General features: G+C 37.0%; 3 protein-coding genes across 3 annotated transcripts; 2 read left to right on the top strand and 1 right to left on the bottom strand.

Annotated features, from left to right (window-relative positions):
- Window positions 1-4,767: 4,767 nt before the first annotated feature.
- Window positions 4,768-7,147, top strand: LOC131784120 (uncharacterized). The gene has a single exon (XM_059100910.2). It carries the CDS (start codon window positions 4,908-4,910, stop codon window positions 6,036-6,038), a length of 1,131 nt encoding a protein of 376 aa, XP_058956893.2. The 5' UTR covers window positions 4,768-4,907; the 3' UTR covers window positions 6,039-7,147.
- Window positions 7,148-12,809: 5,662 nt separating this feature from the next.
- LOC131784065 (trace amine-associated receptor 1-like) lies at window positions 12,810-13,799 on the bottom strand. The gene has a single exon (XM_059100853.2). The coding sequence runs from the start codon at window positions 13,797-13,799 to the stop codon at window positions 12,810-12,812; it is 990 nt and encodes a 329-aa protein (XP_058956836.2).
- A 3,420-nt stretch (window positions 13,800-17,219) lies between these two features.
- Window positions 17,220-19,070, top strand: LOC131784105 (adenosine receptor A3-like). Its single transcript, XM_059100894.2, has one exon. It carries the CDS (start codon window positions 17,234-17,236, stop codon window positions 18,170-18,172), a length of 939 nt encoding a protein of 312 aa, XP_058956877.2. The 5' UTR covers window positions 17,220-17,233; the 3' UTR covers window positions 18,173-19,070.
- The last annotated feature ends 1,239 nt before the right edge of the window (window positions 19,071-20,309 follow it).

Here is a 20,309-nt window from a genome sequence, read left to right as displayed (position 1 = left end):
ATTCTCAAAATGCCCGCGATACTAATGACACATAGAACGAAAGGAGATCCTCAGAGTGCGCGAAATACTAGCGAAAAACAATCGAATCGAAGAGAATCCCGAAAGTGCTCGAGATACTAAAGAAACAATTGAATGAATGAGAATGCTAAGAGTGCGTAAGATACTAACGAAACAATCGCACTGAAGAAAATCCTCAGAGTGCGCAAGATAGGAACAAAGCAAACGAAGTAAGATAATCCTGGGAGTATCGGGAGCACGAAATACTAACGAGATAATCGAACTTAATTCGCCTCAAAATGCGCAAGATTCTAACCAAACAATCGTTATAGAGAAAATCCTCAGTGTGTGCGCAATAACAATGAAACACTGGAACAGAAAAGAATCCTCAAAGTGCGCGAGATACTAACGATAAACAATCGATCTTAAGAGAATTCTATAAGTAAGCGATAAAATAACGAAACAATCAAAAGAAAGAGAATCATTAGAGTGCATGAGATACTAACGTGACAATCTCACCAAGAGAAAACTAAGAGTGGGTGAGATTCTAACGAGACAGTCGGAATAGAGAAAATCCAAGAAGTGCGTGCAATAATTAATAATGAAACGATTGAATGAAAAAGATTACTAAGAGTGCGCTAGATATACTAACAAAACAATCGGACTGTAGAGAACCCTCCGAGTGCGTGAGGAACTAACGAAAAAACAATCGGACCAACTATAATCTTCAGAGTGCCCGAGATACTAACGAAACAATCGAACTAAAGAGGATCCTCAATCCACAACTGTTTAGTTCGAAATTATCGAACGAAAGAAGTATCTCAGAGTGCACGAGATGCCGACAGAACAATCGATTTGAAGAGAGTCCGAAAAGTGCGCGAGATAATGACGCATTATTTGAAGAAAGAATTTAATCAGAGTTCGCGAGATACTGACGAGACAATCGATTTAAAGAGCATTCTGAGAGTGTGCGAGATGAAAATGAAAATAATGGGCACGAGAACATCCTTAACTGTAATCCAATTAAATTATTGTCACCTTTTATGACTAATGTGGGAGTCTCATTGTAATTTTTTGCCATTTATATTGAGTCTATACAGTACATGTACTGAATTTCTAAAAAACTCCCAAAAAGGAAAATGTTACAGCACATTGAGTCTGAAATTTTCTTGACATTGTAAACATCATTAATACAAAGAACTGCTAATTATATTACAAAAATAATGTATAGCAACCAATATTCTTATTTTTAGCTTTTTTTTTATTTAGGAACAAAGTACAGATTAAAATTATTAGAAGTGTGACTGGATTTGACCTTTTACATTAATGTAAACATAAGCATTTGTTGTGACTTTTACATTAAATGCCTCAGCCTTCTGAATTTGCACAGGAACCTGATTGTTTCTTGGCCCCCCGATTTCAAGGCTGGGAACGCTTTAGTTTGGCCAGTGGCGGAAGAGAGGTTGTGCATCGAGAACTATTTTCTCATTTCTTGAGTAAATTGGAATATTTTTTGTCAACTCTTCTCTATTCTAACCCATCCCTGTTCTTTCATGGTTGAACTAAAACGTCTCCTCTAGCAGGGAAAGAAGAACTTCTGGGAACCTACTCACTTCTGGAAGGCATCAATATCAAAATCAATATACACCTTATTAGAAGTTTTGGTGCGTAGTATCACTGAGTATTTTTACTCGTTGTTTGTATACGGGCTCATCAAAATACGGCACAACTCGTCAAAATACTCAGCGATACTACACACCAAAACGTCTAATAAGTTATTTTTTGTCCGACGGTTTTTTTCTGCTAAGTCTTTCTGTTCATTTCTCATAAGGCGGGAAAGGCAAAGCGGATAGAGAAGCGTAGCGCGCATAGCCGACTGGTTAGACAGGTTCTTTTACAGTAAAAAGTAACTAACTGTCCAAATAACCGTACAATATCGCAGGATATTTGTACTCTATTCAAGCGTTACTTGTACTCTACTTTGTGCAGTTGGATAATAAGTTCACATCTCTTGATTGCGCATATAGGGCCGTAATGCGACAGAAAATGAGACAATTCCGCTTGACGAAATTAGCAACAAACGAATACCTGAAGCAGTTTGAAAATAACCATATGTTGGTTAAATATGGTGAAGACTGATTCTTTCATTCACAAGATTGATATTGCCACTTTTTAGTTCTGCGCCAACACTCATTAGAAAAGAGTGAGAGATAATTTTATCTTAAAACAACTCCAGAGTTTTTAAATTTGTCGCAATATAAAATCTATAGCAATCTAATGCGGATCTCACAAAGGGCGGTGGAAGAAGCCGAAATAAGCGCTTCAGTACGAGAACTTGTCCGCCCACGAGGTGCTTCTTCAAAGGGGGCACAATAAAGTTACGACATTTAGTGTTTCTTGAGTGGATGTCAAAGTTTGCTCTTAGAGCCGGTTGTATTTATGTATTTGGGTGAGATTCCACTATTTTTTTGTCTTTTTGTGATAAGCAACGCAAGCCGCCAAGTGGTCTGCAATACAGTGTTAGATCATACCAGCACAGTCACGGATAATCAGTAAATTCAATAGGCACTACGCGGTATAAATAGAAGCGGCGGCTAACTAAAAGGAATTTAATGAACCTTCGAAGTCGTGATTAAAAAGAAACAAGAGTATGGTTTTTTTGTTCCGTTTAGATGTTTTAAAGGTGAAATTCCCGGAAATTATGTAAACAAGGCCCACGATGGACACTGACCAAATTGACGTCACTAGCTGCCAAAAAGGCTCTGAGTGGTCTGGTAAGAGAGTGCCAGATCCTACCGGTCCAGTCGTGGGTGATTCAGTAAGGCAATACACGCTGTAAATAAGGGCCGCGGTTTGCTAAAAGAAATTCGATGAAATTTCGAGGTCGGTTATAAAAAGAAAAAATGATCAATATGGATTAAGTTCCGTTGAGAAGTTAAAAATATTAATTCCCCAAACTATGCACTCAAGGCTCAAAGCAACACACTAACCTTTTTTTTGTTTTGCGGTAAACACAATTATCTGTTGATCCCGTTTTTTAGGAAACTTGAAATTAAACCACAGTTGTACCGACAGAAAATTTCAAGGAGATTTCTAAATGCAACGTTACATATCAGTACATAGTTTCCTACCGTTTTAGGGTAGGTTAGATTTATTTCGATTCAAAATGCTATCTATAGGCTTGATACTGGAACGCAGTGCCATTTGTTACTTAATTTATCTTTCCTTTTACTCCATGCTCCCTTCCGTGCTTTTTCGAGACATCAGAATTATAAACTCGCGGCATACGTACCTAATATAAGAGAGAAGACTTTGTTTTTCGTATTTCATATTATGCTGAGTGACGGTGGCCGTCGTGAGAAAAATTCAGAACACTGCGGAATATTATGGGTTTAGTACACTCCATAATAGACTGTGCTGGGGGAGAGAATCTGGAGAATGAATAGTGACTGTTAGAGGGAAATAATTTTCTCAGAATTGACATAAAAGAGTCAAACAAACAGGGATTCAAACTCTTTGAATTAGCTTCAGGATTCCCCAGACCGCCCTTGAAATATTGTTCGCGTCCTCAGTATCCCTGAACGTCTTTAAAGAAATAATTTTAGGTCGTTTTCGCAATTCCTCCTGGCCAAAGACACTTTCTGGATTTTTGTTGGATCTTAGAAGCTGTCAACGGCTCATGTTCAGAGCAAGTTGAAATATGTCTGTTTCATGGCCTGATAAGGGAGATAAAAGTCCATATCCGTTTTAAAGGAACTCAAGGAGGCTCAGAACGCTGTTTAACCTGCGGATTGATGGATAAATGGCTTGATGGGTTTTAAATGGCCAGTCTGATTATGGCATCCGATAAATTTGCAGTCACGGGGCTGTACAGGTTAATATCGTCAAGATATAATTGAGTTGCCACAATTACACCACAGCTTACAGAAACACCCTAAATTCTGGTCTAATGTGTCAGCAACTCAAAAATAAGCTCGTTCACCCTTTTTTATCATTGTCCAGCAAGCGGTATTTTGGTTAGTGAATGACAGCAAGAAGCTTTGTTCTGCTTTGACCGTGTCAGTGACATATTATTGCCAATGATAAAGTACAAAATTAAGCCACATTTTCTGTAAGTAGGTATACAATGCGAGCACAATGAGTAATGAGCAGTATTCAGTAAACCTGAAAAATACAGAACCTTGTGATCACGTTTCTCATGTCCAAATTAGGCGAAACTATTTATTTTTCAGTCGGTTTGGTTTTTAATTACTATTTATAGGAGAACTATATTGCATTATCAGGTAAAGTGGATCGATACGTGATTCTTACATGCTGGTTGGCTGTAATATGAATAACCTCTTTATAAAAATGATTTTACTTCTTACTGCTACTCAAGAGTGAGTTATATTGCGTGATAAGAAAAACAAAGGTCGATACTTCACCGAATTAACGTGATTTCCACTCGTTGGCTGGCTTTCAACTCGACGGTTAGTTCGGCTTGATATTATAATTATGAACCAGACATATGACTTCCTGCTCATTGCTTTTGTTTGCCATCATCTGTGTCTTAAAAAGTAAAACATCCTTGATTTTTTGTGCGTTCAATATCAGCATTGAAGTGTTAGACGTGCGGTGACGTTTGCTTTGTGTTATATTGACCAGTTGTCAATATCCACGATATGGTACTGATTACCCAAAAATTCTCTTTTTGATTGGTTGTTCAGTCTTATTTGTTTGGCATGGATGTCAGAGGGATTTATCATACCTGGTCATCAGGGAAGTCCATATATAAATTCTTAGTCAACCGGTGGGATCCTATCGGATTTAGATTTTCTTGAACGTGTCTCGCACGAGTTAGCCGGGGTCTAAACTTGTTTAGAAACAAACTCCTTCGCAGAGTGCTAAAAGTTGGTGTAGCCAGCAAAGCCATGAAAAAATCGACCATGACCATGAGGTTACTCTTCCTCTTAATGATAGAATGTTTCTTGCACCAAGTAAAGGGCCGACAGTGTAGCACGACTGGCACCAAGGGAATAGCTCCCTGCCAGTGCAACTTTATGGATGCCTGTGATGCACAAGGAAACCCGAAACCCAACTTAGCGCAATACTTGCCAAAAGGTGTGGATCGGTTCGGGTTTTTCGAGCAAGGACGACGAAACCTGGCGTATTTGTGTGAAGGTGGTAATGCGGTGGGCATTTTGTACGACTGCAATAATCGAATTCCTCTCTATGCAGCCACCGTGATAAATGGGGCCCAGTTATTCGGAAAGAGCCTCGGGGGTCGACCAAGCATTAAATTTTCTCAAAGCACCTTACTCCAAACGGAATTTCAACAAAAAAATGCAGATTACGTACGCGCTACAAAGCGAGAACTTTGCTATAAACGAAAAGGAAAACAACAACAACAAGACAAGTACGTCGTCGACGAGAACTGGTTAAAAGCAAGTGGATTTAGAAAACGTCTCAGGAATGATGACTGTCCTAAACCACCGCTGTTCAAAACAGCAGTTCACCGCGGGCACTTGATTGCCTCACAATACGGCCGCAACAATCAAGCGAAGAAAAGAGCAACTTTCACATACACTAATGCTGTCCCTCAGTTTGGACTGTTCAATTCGCAGCCTTGGCAAGTCTGTGAGAGCCAACTCATTACATGGGGAAATCAAAACTGTGCTCAGGTCAGAGGAGCAACGAATGTTCAGTTATTTATCGTAGTTGGTGCTATCCCATCGACAGTACGTCAATCGAAGGATTGGCGATATTTTGGCAAAGGGGGATTCAGCGACTTCGAAGACACCAAAGGCGATTACCGGGTGAACGTGCCTAGAGATTTGTGGACTGCTGCCTGCTGTACTTACAAACATCAAGGATCGTTGAAATATCGCAGCACGGCCTTCTGGAGAGAGAACAATCCGGGAAACGCGCCATGTAAAAGAACAGACGTGGGCGGCTTGACGAGAGAGTTGTCCAAACGGATTTCCCGTGGGACTGTGAGTTTCAATCTATTTCCGACTACATCCGAGTGCAACTGGAGGGCAAATTATATCCGTCTGCCGTGACACAGAAACCTGTCTCAGCCACCATAGATAATGAAAGGTCGTTGAGGGCGTAGAGTTTATAATTTCAACAAGGAACTGTAAATCTTTTTTTTTTTTTTTTAATCGATGTTAAGTTCATTAAGACTTAAAAAACTCCGAGGCTTGTAATCATGGGCTCACTCGTGTTCACATGGAAGCTTCCCTTTACAGACTAGCTTTTTGAACTAAGTATTGAGTAAGAACACCATTTTGGCGGTTCTATTTTGATTGTTGACAACGGCTTTCTTAGATTGCATTAGTATCAATTCTCTCTGATTTAATAAAAGGAAACGATTAATAGATTTTTGATAAAATAAAGTACATCAGCAATATTTATTGCTACTTAAATACTGAAATACTGCTGTCAGCTTGTCCAACAGAAAAGTAGAGGCGCGAGCGAAACTTCCGAAAGCTCTTCCAGGTTTTTCAACTGAACTCTTGTCATATCCCTATAGTCCATTTTTATGATTGTTGTGGTGATTATGGAGATGTGCGCGCTGTGATTGGTCGAGGATTGCGTTATATCTCGCTGTAATCATCTCGCGCGGGGTGATTACAGCAGGGGCACTAAATTTCAAAATGGCTGACTCGCATTTTATCAATGCTAGGCAGGAAGTGACGAACGCGATATAAGAAAATAGAATTCTAAGAAAACAAAAAATGCTACTAACTTTGGCTTAACACTTTTCAAAAGAAACATTGAAGTTTCTGCTGATTGATTTAAACAAACCTGTTAAATTCTAGTGGAAACTAGCTGCTTATCTTAGAGTGTGCAAGATACTAACGAAAAAAAGAAGAAGTAGGAGAACCCTAAGAGTACGTGAGATACTAACAAAACAATCGAATGAAAAAGAATTCTCAGAGAGTGCCTGCTTCTCACGAGATAATCGAAAGAGAATCCCATGAGTGCTTGAGATGTCAATAAAACAAAGGATGTAAGAGAATCTTCAGAGGTGCAAGATGACTAAGAAAAATTCTAATAACTCAAACTAACGATAGAGAACCCTAAAAATAAGCGGGATACTTACGAAATAATAGAATGAAAGAAACTCCTCAATGTACGCAAGATATCAACGAAAAAAGAAAACGAAATAAAGAGAACCATAAGAGTGCACAAGATTTTAACGCAATAATCGAATGAGAACGAATCCCCAGAGAGCGCCAGATACAAAAGAATCAATCGAATCTAAAAGAATCTTAAGAGTGCGCAAGATACTAGCAAAACACTGGAACTAAATAAAATTCTCAGAGTGAGCAAGAAACTAACAAAATAATCCAGTGCAAGAAAATCCTCAGGGTGCACGACATACTAACGAAAGAATCGGACTAATGAGAATCTTAATGAGAGTGTGTGATATATTAACGAAACAATCCCATGAAAGAGAATCCTCAAAGTGGGTGAGATACTAACGAAACAATTAACTGACAGTGAATCTTCGGAGTGCGCGAGATACTATCTAAATCATTGGACTAAGGAGAATTTTGAGAATGTAAGAGATACTAACTATTCAGTAGATGAGAGATAGATCTTAGAATGTGGGAGATACTAACGAAACAAACTAATGAAATAGAATCCTTAGAGAGCGCCACATACTCACGAAACGATCTAACTCTTAAGAAAATCTTAACAGTTCGTGAAATATTAACAGAACAATCGAATGCAAAAGAATCCGCAGTGAGCTTAAAATACTTAAGAAAAAATCAATAAAAGAGGAACCTTAGAGAGCACGAGATACAAACGAAACTAACGATCTTAAGAAAACTCAAAGGTACGTGAGATACTAACAAAACAATTGAATGACAATCAACCCTCAGAGTGCTCATAATACTCACGAAAGAAACGCACCAAAGAGAACCTTATAAGTGCGCGAGATATTAACGAAACGATCCAATGAAAGAGGATCATTAGAATGCGCAAGATACTAACCAAACAAACGCACTAAACATAATCTTAGGAGTGCCATAAATACTAACAAAAAAATCTAATATTGCACAATCCTCAGAGACCACCAAATGGTCTTCAAACAATCGAACTAATGAGAATCCTTACAGTGCACTACTTCGATTCTAACGAAACAATCTAATGAAAGAGAATCCTTACAGTGCACTACTTCGATTCTAACGAAACAATCTAATAAAAGAGAATCCTTACAGTGCACTACTCCGATTCAAACGAAACAATCTAATGAAAGAGAATCCTTACAGTGCACTACTTCGATTCTAACGAAACAATCTAATGAAAGAGAATCCTTACAGTGCACTACTTCGATTCTAGCGAAACAATCTAATAAAAGAGAATCCTTACAGTGCACTACTTCGATTCAAACGAAACAATCTAATAAAAGAGAATCCTTACAGTGCACTACTTCGATTCAAACGAAACAATCTAATAAAAGAGAATCCTTACAGTGCACTACTCCGATTCAAACGAAACAATCTAATAAAAGAGAATCCTTACAGTGCACTACTTCGATTCTAACGAAACAATCTAATAAAAGAGAATCCTTACAGTGCACTACTTCGATTCAAACGAAACAATCTAATAAAAGAGAATCCTTACAGTGCACTACTTCGATTCTAACGAAACAATCTAATAAAAGAGAATCCTTACAGTGCACTACTTCGATTCTAACGAAACAATCTAATGAAAGAGAATCCTTACAGTGCACTACTTCGATTCAAACGAAACAATCTAATAAAAGAGAATCCTTACAGTGCACTACTTCGATTCTAACGAAACAATCTAATAAAAGAGAATCCTTACAGTGCACTACTCCGATTCAAACGAAACAATCTAATAAAAGAGAATCCTTACAGTGCACTACTCCGATTCTAACGAAACAATCTAATAAAAGAGAATCCTTACAGTGCACTACTTCGATTCTAACGAAACAATCTAATAAAAGAGAATCCTTACAGTGCACTACTTTGATTCTAACGAAACAATCTAATAAAAGAGAATCCTTGCAGTGCACTACTTCGATTCAAACGAAACAATCTAATAAAAGAGAATCCTTACAGTGCACTACTTCGATTCTAACGAAACAATCTAATAAAAGAGAATCCTTACAGTGCACTACTTCGATTCTAACGAAACAATCTAATAAAAGAGAATCCTTACAGTGCACTACTCCGATTCAAACGAAACAATCTAATAAAAGAGAATCCTTACGGTGCACTACTTCGATTCAAACGAAACAATCTAATAAAAGAGAATCCTTACAGTGCACTACTTCGATTCAAACGAAACAATCTAATAAAAGAGAATCCTTACAGTGCACTACTCCGATTCAAACGAAACAATCTAATAAAAGAGAATCCTTACAGTGCACTACTTCGATTCAAACGAAACAATCTAATAAAAGAGAATCCTTACAGTGCACTACTCTGATTCAAACGAAACAATCTAATAAAAGAGAATCCTGACAGTGCACTACTTCGATTCTAACGAAACAATCTAATGAAAGAGAATCCTTACAGTGCACTACTTCGATTCTAGCGAAACAATCTAATAAAAGAGAATCCTTACAGTGCACTACTTCGATTCTAACGAAACAATCTAATAAAAGAGAATCCTTACAGTGCACTACTCCGATTCAAAAGAAACAATCTAATAAAAGAGAATCCTCAGAGTGCGCAAGATACAAACGAAACATTCGAGCTAAAAAAGAGAATCCTCAAAGTGTCCCAGATACTAACGAAACTATCCAATGAACTCTCAGACTGCACAAGATACCGACGAAACAAACAAACAAACAAATAATCCAATGAAAGCAAATCCTAGGAGTGCACGAGCTACTAACGAAACAATCAAACTAAAGAGAATCCTCCGAGAGCGCGAGATACTAACGAAACAATATGATAAAAAGGAATTCTTAGAGTGCCGAGATACCAACGAAACAATGCAATGAAAAAGAATCCTTAGAGTGCGCGAGATACTAGCTAACGAAACAATGCAATGAAAAAGAATCCTCAGAGTGCCGAGATTCTAACGAAACAATGCAATGAAAAAGAATCCTCAGAGCGCGCTAAATACTAACCAAACAATCCAATGAAAAAGAATCCTTAGAGTGCGCGAGATACTAGCTAACGAAACAATCCAATGAAAAAGAATCCTCAGAGTGCCGAGATACTAACGAAACAATACAATGAAATAACTAAAGAGAATCCTTAAAGTATCCCAGATAAAGGAAAAATCAAACTTCAGATAATCCTAACAGTGTGCAAGATACTGACGCAACAACGGCATTGAAAAGAATCCACAGAATGCGCAAGATACTTAAGAAATAATTGAAGTTACGCGAATCCAAATTGTGCGCGGGTCTTGCATACTAACGAAACAATCGAATGAAAGGGAATCTAAGAGTGCACGAGATTCTCCTGAAACAATCGAACTAATCGAAATTAGAGTAAGCGAGAAACTAACTAAACAATCGAAAGAAAGAAAATTCACTTGGAGTGTGAGAATTACTTACAAACCAATCGGTTAAAAGAGAATCCTGAATGCGTGCGAGATACTTACGAAAGAATTGAACTTAAGAGAATCCAAAGAATGTGCGTTTGAATGGTCACTTAAATTTATAAAATGAAAAAAAGAGAATTCTCCCATATCTCATGCCATATGAATACCCTAGATTGCACATTGCATTGTTATGACAAATTTTCACTTAAATCCGTTCAGGTGTATTTCACCAATGTGCCCACTTATAGTACTATCAATACAAATCCACCCAGGAAGGAGAGAAAATGAACCTTCACCAAAAGGCAGGGAGCGATACCGTCATTTTTTTTGGCTGTTTGTCTTGCATCTTTAAAATTTAGGGAATTGATAGAAATTATTCTTTTTTTTCTCAAACTTTTGCTCAGTTAACAGTATTTCCCTCAAATGTCAGCTGGAGCCCTTTCCAAAGTATACCTAGGCTGCAAACATTTTAAACATTTGCAAATTATACATTATTTCATAGACTGTAGAAACTTTCCCCAGAAATGCAAACTTATAAGCAATCCTGAACTCAACTCTATGTTAAAAAAAAATTATATTTTGCACTAGATCGCTAAGTATCTTTCTGTCCCTGAACAAAAACAAAGCCAAACCAAAACAAAGGAAATCCTATACTCAAAGCATGGTAACCATGGCAATTCTGACAATTTTCAGTATTCATACAACTTGGCTTGACTAAGAGAAAATTTAAGTCATTTCAATAACACATACAATGTACATTCTTCTCCATGTCTTCCTGGATTATTAAAATAAGCATATAATTTTAAAATCGCAAAACACTTGCCTAGTTCTCAAAAAACACCAGTATAAGACTTTTCATAATGGAAAAAATGTGACCAGCCCCTTTTTTCATTACAATGAATTTGTAAACTGTACAATATATCCAATATGATAACAGTAATTAATAACCATGCAAGATATACAAGGTGCATAGTTTTCATGTATATAATGCTTGGCGGCCTGGGTTGCACACAATATCTTCAGGTTCATAAACAGTAAGGCATCTGTACATTCTTAACTGCAATCCTATGAAACTATTCTCACATTTTACAAAGAATCTCTTCTAGATTTCAACTCACATGTGCACTTTATTAAACATGATTTTTAGATCTACCCTGAGGCTTTGGTGGTTCCCTTTTGGTGAGCTGTGTCAAGTTCTTTGTCCCCGATTTGTCTCGATTTAAGAGAGTAAACTTGGTACTTTACTTCAAGACAATGCATCCATTTATGTTAAATCAACTGCTGACACGAAGAGAATTGTAGGATGTGGATACTTTCCCATCAAGTGAGTTATTGTTTTACAAAAAAGTATATGTTACCAATACATCATTCTACAATGAAAATTGCCACATCTACTAAAAGCTACTGTTAAAAGCTGAGTTTGTTTAAAATTTCCAAATTTTCTTCGCTCTACATACAAAATAACCGATAATAGACTCTTCTGCAGTATTTGTACCATTTTCCAAAAATACATCCTAAATGCTGAAACAGTGTTCTATAATCAGTCAATATGCCAAGTTTTAGAAAGATGCGTTCAAAACCATCATATTAAATGTGTAAAATGACGCTTTTTTCGCGGAAGAACATATCTCCGTCAGCTATTTACGTATCAGCTGTCAAACTTAGTAACTTAACTGATTTCAGAAAACCCTCTAAAGTAGTGTAGCTACGTAATCAGGGGCAAAGATTCAAAGATCATAAGTTCATGATGCCTGTGAGATGGAAACTTTCCAAAAATTTCAGGCAAAGGCTCTTCCATTGAAAAAAGTTCAGGGGTAGGCGCATTCTTTGAAACTGGCGAAAGTGTTTTCGATTAATTAAAAAATAACAAATTATAAAGCGTCTTTTCCGTTTTATTCATTACCCACTCCACGAGCCTAAGTTTTTGTTACGTAAGGGGGGCTAGCTGTTTATGGAAAGATCTTTAATTCAGTTCCCTCGAGTCGCACAAGGGTTAGTTAGGCCGACATCAAGTCCAGGGTTGATAACAAGGATTTTGCAACATGCTAACTTCACATGTGACGTGTGTGTGACTGCCAGCTGGGCGAGTTTAATCTGTTTTCCCTTTCAAAAGCATTTTCAATACCTATTTTGGGAGAATTACCACACTCAATAACTGTGTAATTAAACAATATCCTATAAAATTTAAACATGCTGTCTTGAACGTGTCTCGACCCATCAAAAGATTAATTAAGTTATATTCCAGATTTCATACGGAATACCCAGCAAGGGGCACAATTAAATATTTGTAATCAGAAATCGTTACATGTAGATCCGGCGAATTTCCTTCCCATGCCTGATAATTCAAAGGAATTTATTTCTTCGTGCCGCACGCGTGCTTGTCTAAAGCAACACCTGAAGGTTCTTTTTATAACCCTTCGCATCTCAGGCAGTCGCCAAAAGTATACCACAGGATTAAGCGCCGAGTTTATGAACGTTATCGTCCCTGTGTACTGCAGTGCGACAAATTTAGTGAGACTTTGTCCTGTAAACTGAACTACAATGGCTACACATGCATATGGAGAAAAACAAAGAAACAGAATAAAGCAAACGTAAAACGTGTTTATAGCTGATTTTGTGAAACGAGTGAACCGTATTTGGGTTGACGCTTCTTGTTCGATTCCAACTCGAGCTTGAGATTGAATCTGGGCCTGGTGACGTCTTACAATGCGATAGATTTTATAGTACATCAAAATGATAACAGTGAACGAGACAAGGAAAGAAACGATTCCAACAAGGTAATAAACTGTAGTGTTCTGGGTCCATATAAATCCACAAAATGCGGAAAAAAACCAACATAAAATGATGATCACCACGACTTTTTTGTTGGTGACAATGGCTTGATATCTCATATGCAGGTAAAAAACCAGGTACCTATCTACACTTATCGCAGTTGCTATGATAAAAGATGACGCAGATGACACAACGGAGAGAACATCAAACGCCAGGGTAAGAGAGACTGGACCTTCTTCATCGGACACGAGGTATATCACAGAAGAGGCGACTTTTAAAGGCTGAGTAACCGAACCGACGAGGAAATCCGTCAGCGCAAGACCAAACAATAATGTGTTTGAAGGTGAATGAAGAGATGGCGTCCTCCAAATAACGATTAGTATTATTCCATTTCCAAAAGCAGCTGGAAATGAACAAGTGGCGTTTAAAATGCAGTTGATAAGTCTTGAAGTTCTCAATGTAGAGATGTCGTCTTCTTGGTTATTTGAAACAATATTCACGGAGGACATTTCTCTTGAACAGCAAGCTCCTAATACATGTTCAAATAGGTATATTATAAAATCCACATGTAGATCCTAACCTATCAACAACCGCGAAATAAATGTTAGAAAAACATGAATTATTAATTCAAAATACATTTGTCTGCAATGTAAATTTCTTTTTTCAGTTTCCGTTTAAGTTTTTGAACACACGTTTTATTACAGATAAACTGAGAAAGGATTAAAGACAAATTTCTGAGAAATATCCAGTGTTCCAAAAGTCCGGTTTTTTAATTTCGAAACTCGAGAATGAAAAGCAATTAGTAGTCGAATTGATGGTGAATTTTTAAACGAACTTATTTAACGGTTGCAAAAACGGCTTAAGAGCTCGTAAATGTTTTCATATTTGTTTTGGCTGTGCCAATTGCTCTCCAAATTGACGTATATCCAATAGCTCAATTGAAAAGACGGATAGAGAAGAGGCAATCTCACCAGTATTCGCTTCAGCAGACAAAATTTTCGTTCATTTACTGTCATTTTAATCAAACTAGTCGAAAGATAAACGTAGAAATTTTGATGAAAGTCATGCTTTCCCTTGGTGAAATTCACTCAGATATAGTTGAGTGTGTAAACACAGAAATAAAGATTCTAATCAATAATGATGATACGCGCCATTTCGCGCGAAGATACAACGCTGAAGCACGATGTAGTGAATTTCCAATCTAAAGACTCGATCACCTTTGGATAAAGTGTAAGACCCGTGTTGCGCTTGATTGATAAATTCGTAAAAGATCTCCTCTTTTTTATGATGTCACCATGGTAACACGCCTGCCACCTGCTGAAGTATTGACTCGTACTCGAAACAACGTTTTAACCTAAGGACATGGAACGACGCTAAACTTAACAGTGCTGCCTGTTTTAGTGTTGATTTGTCTTCATGAACTGTTTTGTAATCATTATTTGTTCATTTTTTTCAATCCATGACCTGGTGGGTATCATTAAGTTGTGATCAAGACTAACGTTTTCCAACTCGCACTCTACTTTTACTAAGTTTGCATTGAAGATATGGCATGCAGTGGATCAGAACGGGACCTCTTTATGTAGAGAAATGGTCTTGCAGGATTATCAAACCAAAATCAACAAAGAACTTTTGGTTTAGGCAAGCTTTTTGTTACACAAATCCCCTTCTTAGTAATACATGTTGGAATATATCTACTCTGCAGGGTGCACTTACCATCTAGGGAACCAATAAATGTTAAGTAAATCTTTAACAAGAAGGACACATTTACACTTATTTGTTGACGTCATTTTGATTTTAAGTTCCCGTTTCATTTTTTTCAGCATTTCATTTTACACTACTAATATACAAGAAAGCAAATTTAAAACAATTTGGCGACATTTTTTTTACACAATTCTCCTAAACTCGAAATTGGACGAGGCTGTGCTGATCAGTAGCATTAATTTTTCGTGGTTTGCTGAGCAACTAGAAGGCAAATTGATGACAGATATTCAAATGCACTTACCTAACAGCTGACAAAACAGACAAAGAAGCCCTAATTTGATTTTGCTTAGTTTTGACTGACATTTGTTTTTTTTCGGAGGTCTTCCATCTATTTAGAAATTTGAAAGGGAATTTGAACATCTATATCACCTTTTGCAGACGAGACAAAATCTCATTTAGATTATATAAAAATGTTTGTGGGATGGTGATTTATAATTTCTAATAAAATTATTCGCACTAATACACCATTTCGTGTAAATATTCAATATTCGGGGACATAAACTCTTTTGTTATGGATTTTGCCTTCCTTTAAGACCAACTCCAGCACCTGCTGAGATACTAACCACATGGCACTCTAAACCACGTCTTACCGTAATGGCACAAACATTGCTAAGGGAGGGACGCATTCAGGAAACTTTGATGGCGGGTTTCAAACTCTTATTCAGAGACCACATTTTTTTTTATTTTACACTTTCGCCAAAATAAGATAACAAAAATTTTCACAAAACCAAATTTTGATCCGTTACCGTAAAGATCTCATGTTAATTCATCTTTGCAAATCGTTCAACGGATGCCTGCTTTAATAAACTATTAAATCTTAACATCTCATCTTGCATAAGTGGTAAGAGATTGTGTATGTAATTCATAATGACCTGACCATAACGACAACAAATGACCTGAGGCTGTTGTGGTTTCTGTGAAGCTTACCGTGCGTCACAGGTAACATTTTCATTTCGCAAATTACAAATTTTCATTTTGTTTCGTTTCGTTTCGCAAATTACAGTAAGCCACTAATATCAAAACGCCACACATGTGACAGGAATGTGGTAACAAAGTGTACCCAAATTCTAGCTATCTTTGTTTTATTTTACGGAGATCCTCGTCTTGAAATCTGTGCGTTTTATTCATACAAAAATGTCAGAAACCGATTTCTTTTAACATTGTTTTTGCTATGGTTTGAATACCTGCAAAATTCTGTTCTACGGTAGTAACAATTTTTTTAGTTTTGTACCTGATTTTTTGAGAAACTCTCCCAAGCAAAACACTTATATAGTTACAATTACTTTCGACAGTGATTTGACAACCATTTTAATACGAGTTAGTACTATTTTTCTTTTAATTAAATACGGTTCCATTATCAAGCAGGACTCTTGTTACTGAGAATCCCTGTATAGGACTGCTTTTACCAAAATTTAAAATCGCTAATTTAGCACCCTTTTTTACTATCCTTACAGCCAGAAGTAAACGAGGGAGACCTAAAAGGAATTATTACGGACTAAATCAACAGCGTGTCCCCAGTAAAGAAGAGCGAAAAGAATACCAAATGGATGGATTGTCAAACCTAACTGGGAGACAGAACTGTAAGAGAACTCTCGATTGCCTCACACCAGTCACAAAAAACCACCAGGATTGTCTGATCATTTGCTCTAAAGTGTAGCAATGTCAAAAACGTGTGTTACACACAACAAAAACTTGTTTGCTATAATAAAACAATTACGACCACTCTTTTAATTTTGTACTTTCTCTACAGTTTTGTACTTTCTCTTAATTTGCCAAGATAACTGTAAACTCTTAGCATTTCTTAGCATTTATGGAGGCGAGAAAATCAAATTTACTTTAATATAAAAGAAAAAAACGCAATTAGGCCGCTCCGTTATAATAAAAGTGGTCCACATTTCAGTTTCACCTGTTACGGTATAATCTACTAGATTAGTAACCGACCAAAAAAAAAAAATATCTAAGTTCCGTGTGCCGGCGACATCAAGCGTATATTAATGCTGCAACTCGAACTCAATTTCAAGAAAAACAAGCTCTTCAACTCATCTAAATGATAATCAGGTACTTGCCAGTTCTAATTTCCTCAAAGATGATTGGTTTGTCGAAAAGTGCATGGGGTTTGCAAAGTATAGATTTATAATAAAGATATTTCATAGCGGAATATTTTCTTTCCCTTCTGAGCCAAATGTCTACTCTTCATTTTAGTTCAAGTACGTTGGAAGAGGATCTCTCTGCAGTGCGAACTTCAAGCCTGATTAACTGCATTCTTAATGCCATTTGTTCATTCCCAGCAACGTTAGGAAACGGAGTCATACTGATCGCTGTTTGGCGGACGCCAGCTCTCCATTCGCCTTCAAACACTTTGCTATTTGGTCTCGCACTGACCGACTTCCTCGTTGGCATACTGACTCAGCCCTTAATAGTGGCCTGCTCTATCATCTTCCTTGTCGAAAAGGAAGAAGGTCCAATCGCTCTCTCACTGGCGTTTGATGTGCTTGCTGTTGTATTATCTGCGGCGTCTTTTACGATAGCAACTGCTATAAGTATAGATAGGTACCTGGCGTTTCACCTGCATATGAGATATCAAGCCATTGTCACTAACAAAAAAATCGTGGTGATCATCGCTTTATGTTGGTGTTCATCCTCTCTTTTGGGAGTCATTTGGACCCAAAATACTACAGCTTATTATGTAATTGGAATAACAAGCTTCGTCACCTCCATTGTTATTATAGTTCTAATGTACTTTAAAATCTATCGCATTGTGAGACGTCACCAGGCTCAAATACAATCTCAAGCTCCTGTTGGAAGCGCAAAAGAAACTTCATCGCATTTGCAGTTCGCACGTTTCACAAAGTCAGCTGTGAATACGTTTTACGTTTGCTTCATTCTCTTCTTTTGCTTTTTCCCATATAATTGTACAGCTGGCTTGATTCAAGTGACAGGTTCAAGCCCCACCAAAAATATCGCACTGCAATACACAGGAACCATAGCGTTTATAAACTCGTCGTTGAACCCCATAGTCTACTTTTGGCGGCTTCCTGAAATTCGTAAGGCGATAAAGAAAACTTTAAAGTGTTGTTACCACAGACGTGTAAACAAGCGACAAGAAAGCAAAGAAGAGTGATCAGGCTTCCAACAGATAGAGAATTCAGCACGCTCGGATTTTAAACAAAGATCTTCCATCATGATTGTCCGAATGCGAATTTTGTCTTCTAAGGCTGAATAATGGTTGTGCATACATTATACTAAAGATTAGCTTCTTTCATGATATTTTAGTGACCGACGATTGAGTTTGTTGTTTAGTGAATATCTTCAGTCCAAATTTTAGACCGTACAGGGAACATGCAGCAAACAGGAAGCGAGAGGAATATAGGAACATTAAAGCTAATTTAGCAAAATAGATCTTTTATCTTCTGAAATATATCTTCCATCCTTCTTACGTTTATTAACGACTAATTTATTCAAATACGCTTAAATACCCGCCAGCAACTTCCTATTACAGTGACCTTATCAGCCAAAGTTTTGATGATCGCGGAAGTTCTGCTGACAATGACGAAAGCCATCTTTTAAAGGAAAAGTGCAACCCTGTTGAAGAACCGGGATTGTGACGTTGTTTTTAAAAATGTTTTATGTCATAATGCTCCGAAGTTCGTCAATATGTCACTTGTTTTAATTACCCCTCAAAAAATTTAATTTTTATAAAACGCGCATTATGAACCCTTCTTTAATTTCAGCAGAATCAGTGTAAGAATTTTGAGAGGTGTTGTGTTAAAGGTAAAGTATCCTCAGAAAAAGAAAGCATTACACATTTTAAACGAAGCACTGAAGTAAGCAGCTTTACATCAGAAAGTTCTAAAAGACTTTTATGTAGTAAGTAGCGATATTATTATGGTGTTGAATAAATGAATACTATTTTGTAATTGATTAAAAGAAGGCTGTCGAGATATGCTAACAAAGAAAATCAATGATATGAAAATAGCTAAGATAAACATAAGTAGAGTTATGAAAGCATTTTTTTTCTAGTAAAGCCAGTAAAATAAAGTAAAACGTTATTTCAACCTGGTTTCCTATTCAACTCAAAGGCTGATATCCCATGGGGCCCTGCATCTTGAGAATTACTAGACTAATAAATTATCCGCGAAAATATCAAACAAAAATGACATTTTCTCGGTAAGGCTTTCAATTCCCTCTGTTGTTGCATACAGGTGGTAGCTCCATGTAAGATAAAAAAAACCCAAGAAATTTATCTCTGAGATATGTTCATATTTTCAGGAGTTTGTTTTGTTGTACTGTCACTTTCTTTTCGTTAAGTATTAAATTATGATTCAGTTTTGTAATCATATGGCGGGGTCAGTTCTCGTTTATTGCTTTCTTATTGATGAACGTGAGCTCGTATTTCAGTTTTTGCACTTTGATAGGCTTCTCCGTTTAGGAAGCCTGACAGGTGCCAACGATTTAAATGTATTGTGAAATTATATAACTTTTGAAGATTGTCACCATGAAAAATCATATCGAACTCGTGATCTAACTAAACTAAGACAACACTCTTTGACTTGGGGAGTTCTGTGGTATAATATCGTTGCCCTGTGATTAATGGAGCGATGAATGGAATTCAATCCAGTAAAATGTTTACAACCCATTTTTTACGCGGTACACTGAGTAAGTACAAGCTTTACTGCATCTGTTGGTTATGCGGACTGAAATATATAATTTATTAAGCAAGAAGTGAATGATAAGATATAGATATCTCTGTAGAGAATCATCTTGTACCCCTCAGCCAAATTAAACGAGAAAGGGATTATCAGAGGCTCTTTTATAGTCCTCTAATAACAAAAGATATTGAAATGGATAAACGTCTGCTCTAAAGTTTTATCATGAAAAATGAATAAGTAAGCTAATAAATGAGAATAACAAAGGAGATATTTATAAACGGGTCTTACAGTTTCATTTTAGTTTCGAGGCGATGCAAAATTAATTTGATTAATTTTGAAAACAGTTAGTTACAATTGCGGCACGATCATGTGGTTTTGGAATAATGTGGCCCTTGTTGTTCGTCATTGTTTTGTCTTGACGTAAGGCGCAACACTTTTCAGGTTGAAGGTTCACCTATTGACCGTTTTCAGTCTTTAGTTTCCTGATCCTTTAACTTTTGAAGATTCACACCAAGAAAATTAATATCGAACTCGTGATCTAACTAAAGTAAGAGAAAATTCTTTGACTTTGTTATTCATGATCATTGCGTCTTGACGTAAGGTGCAACA

This window comes from Pocillopora verrucosa, chromosome 1 (assembly GCF_036669915.1).
Source record: "Pocillopora verrucosa isolate sample1 chromosome 1, ASM3666991v2, whole genome shotgun sequence".
NCBI lineage: Eukaryota > Metazoa > Cnidaria > Anthozoa > Scleractinia > Pocilloporidae > Pocillopora > Pocillopora verrucosa.
Note: the sequence above shows the minus strand (reverse complement) of the source record. Positions and strands in the feature narration are given on the sequence as shown.

Bases quoted from the DNA above. Each gene is read 5' to 3' on its own strand.
- LOC131784105 (XM_059100894.2), top strand. From the start codon at position 17,234: ATGTCTACTCTTCATTTTAGTTCAAGTACGTTGGAAGAGGATCTCTCT.
- LOC131784065 (XM_059100853.2), bottom strand. From the start codon at position 13,799: ATGTCCTCCGTGAATATTGTTTCAAATAACCAAGAAGACGACATCTCT.
- LOC131784120 (XM_059100910.2), top strand. From the start codon at position 4,908: ATGAAAAAATCGACCATGACCATGAGGTTACTCTTCCTCTTAATGATA.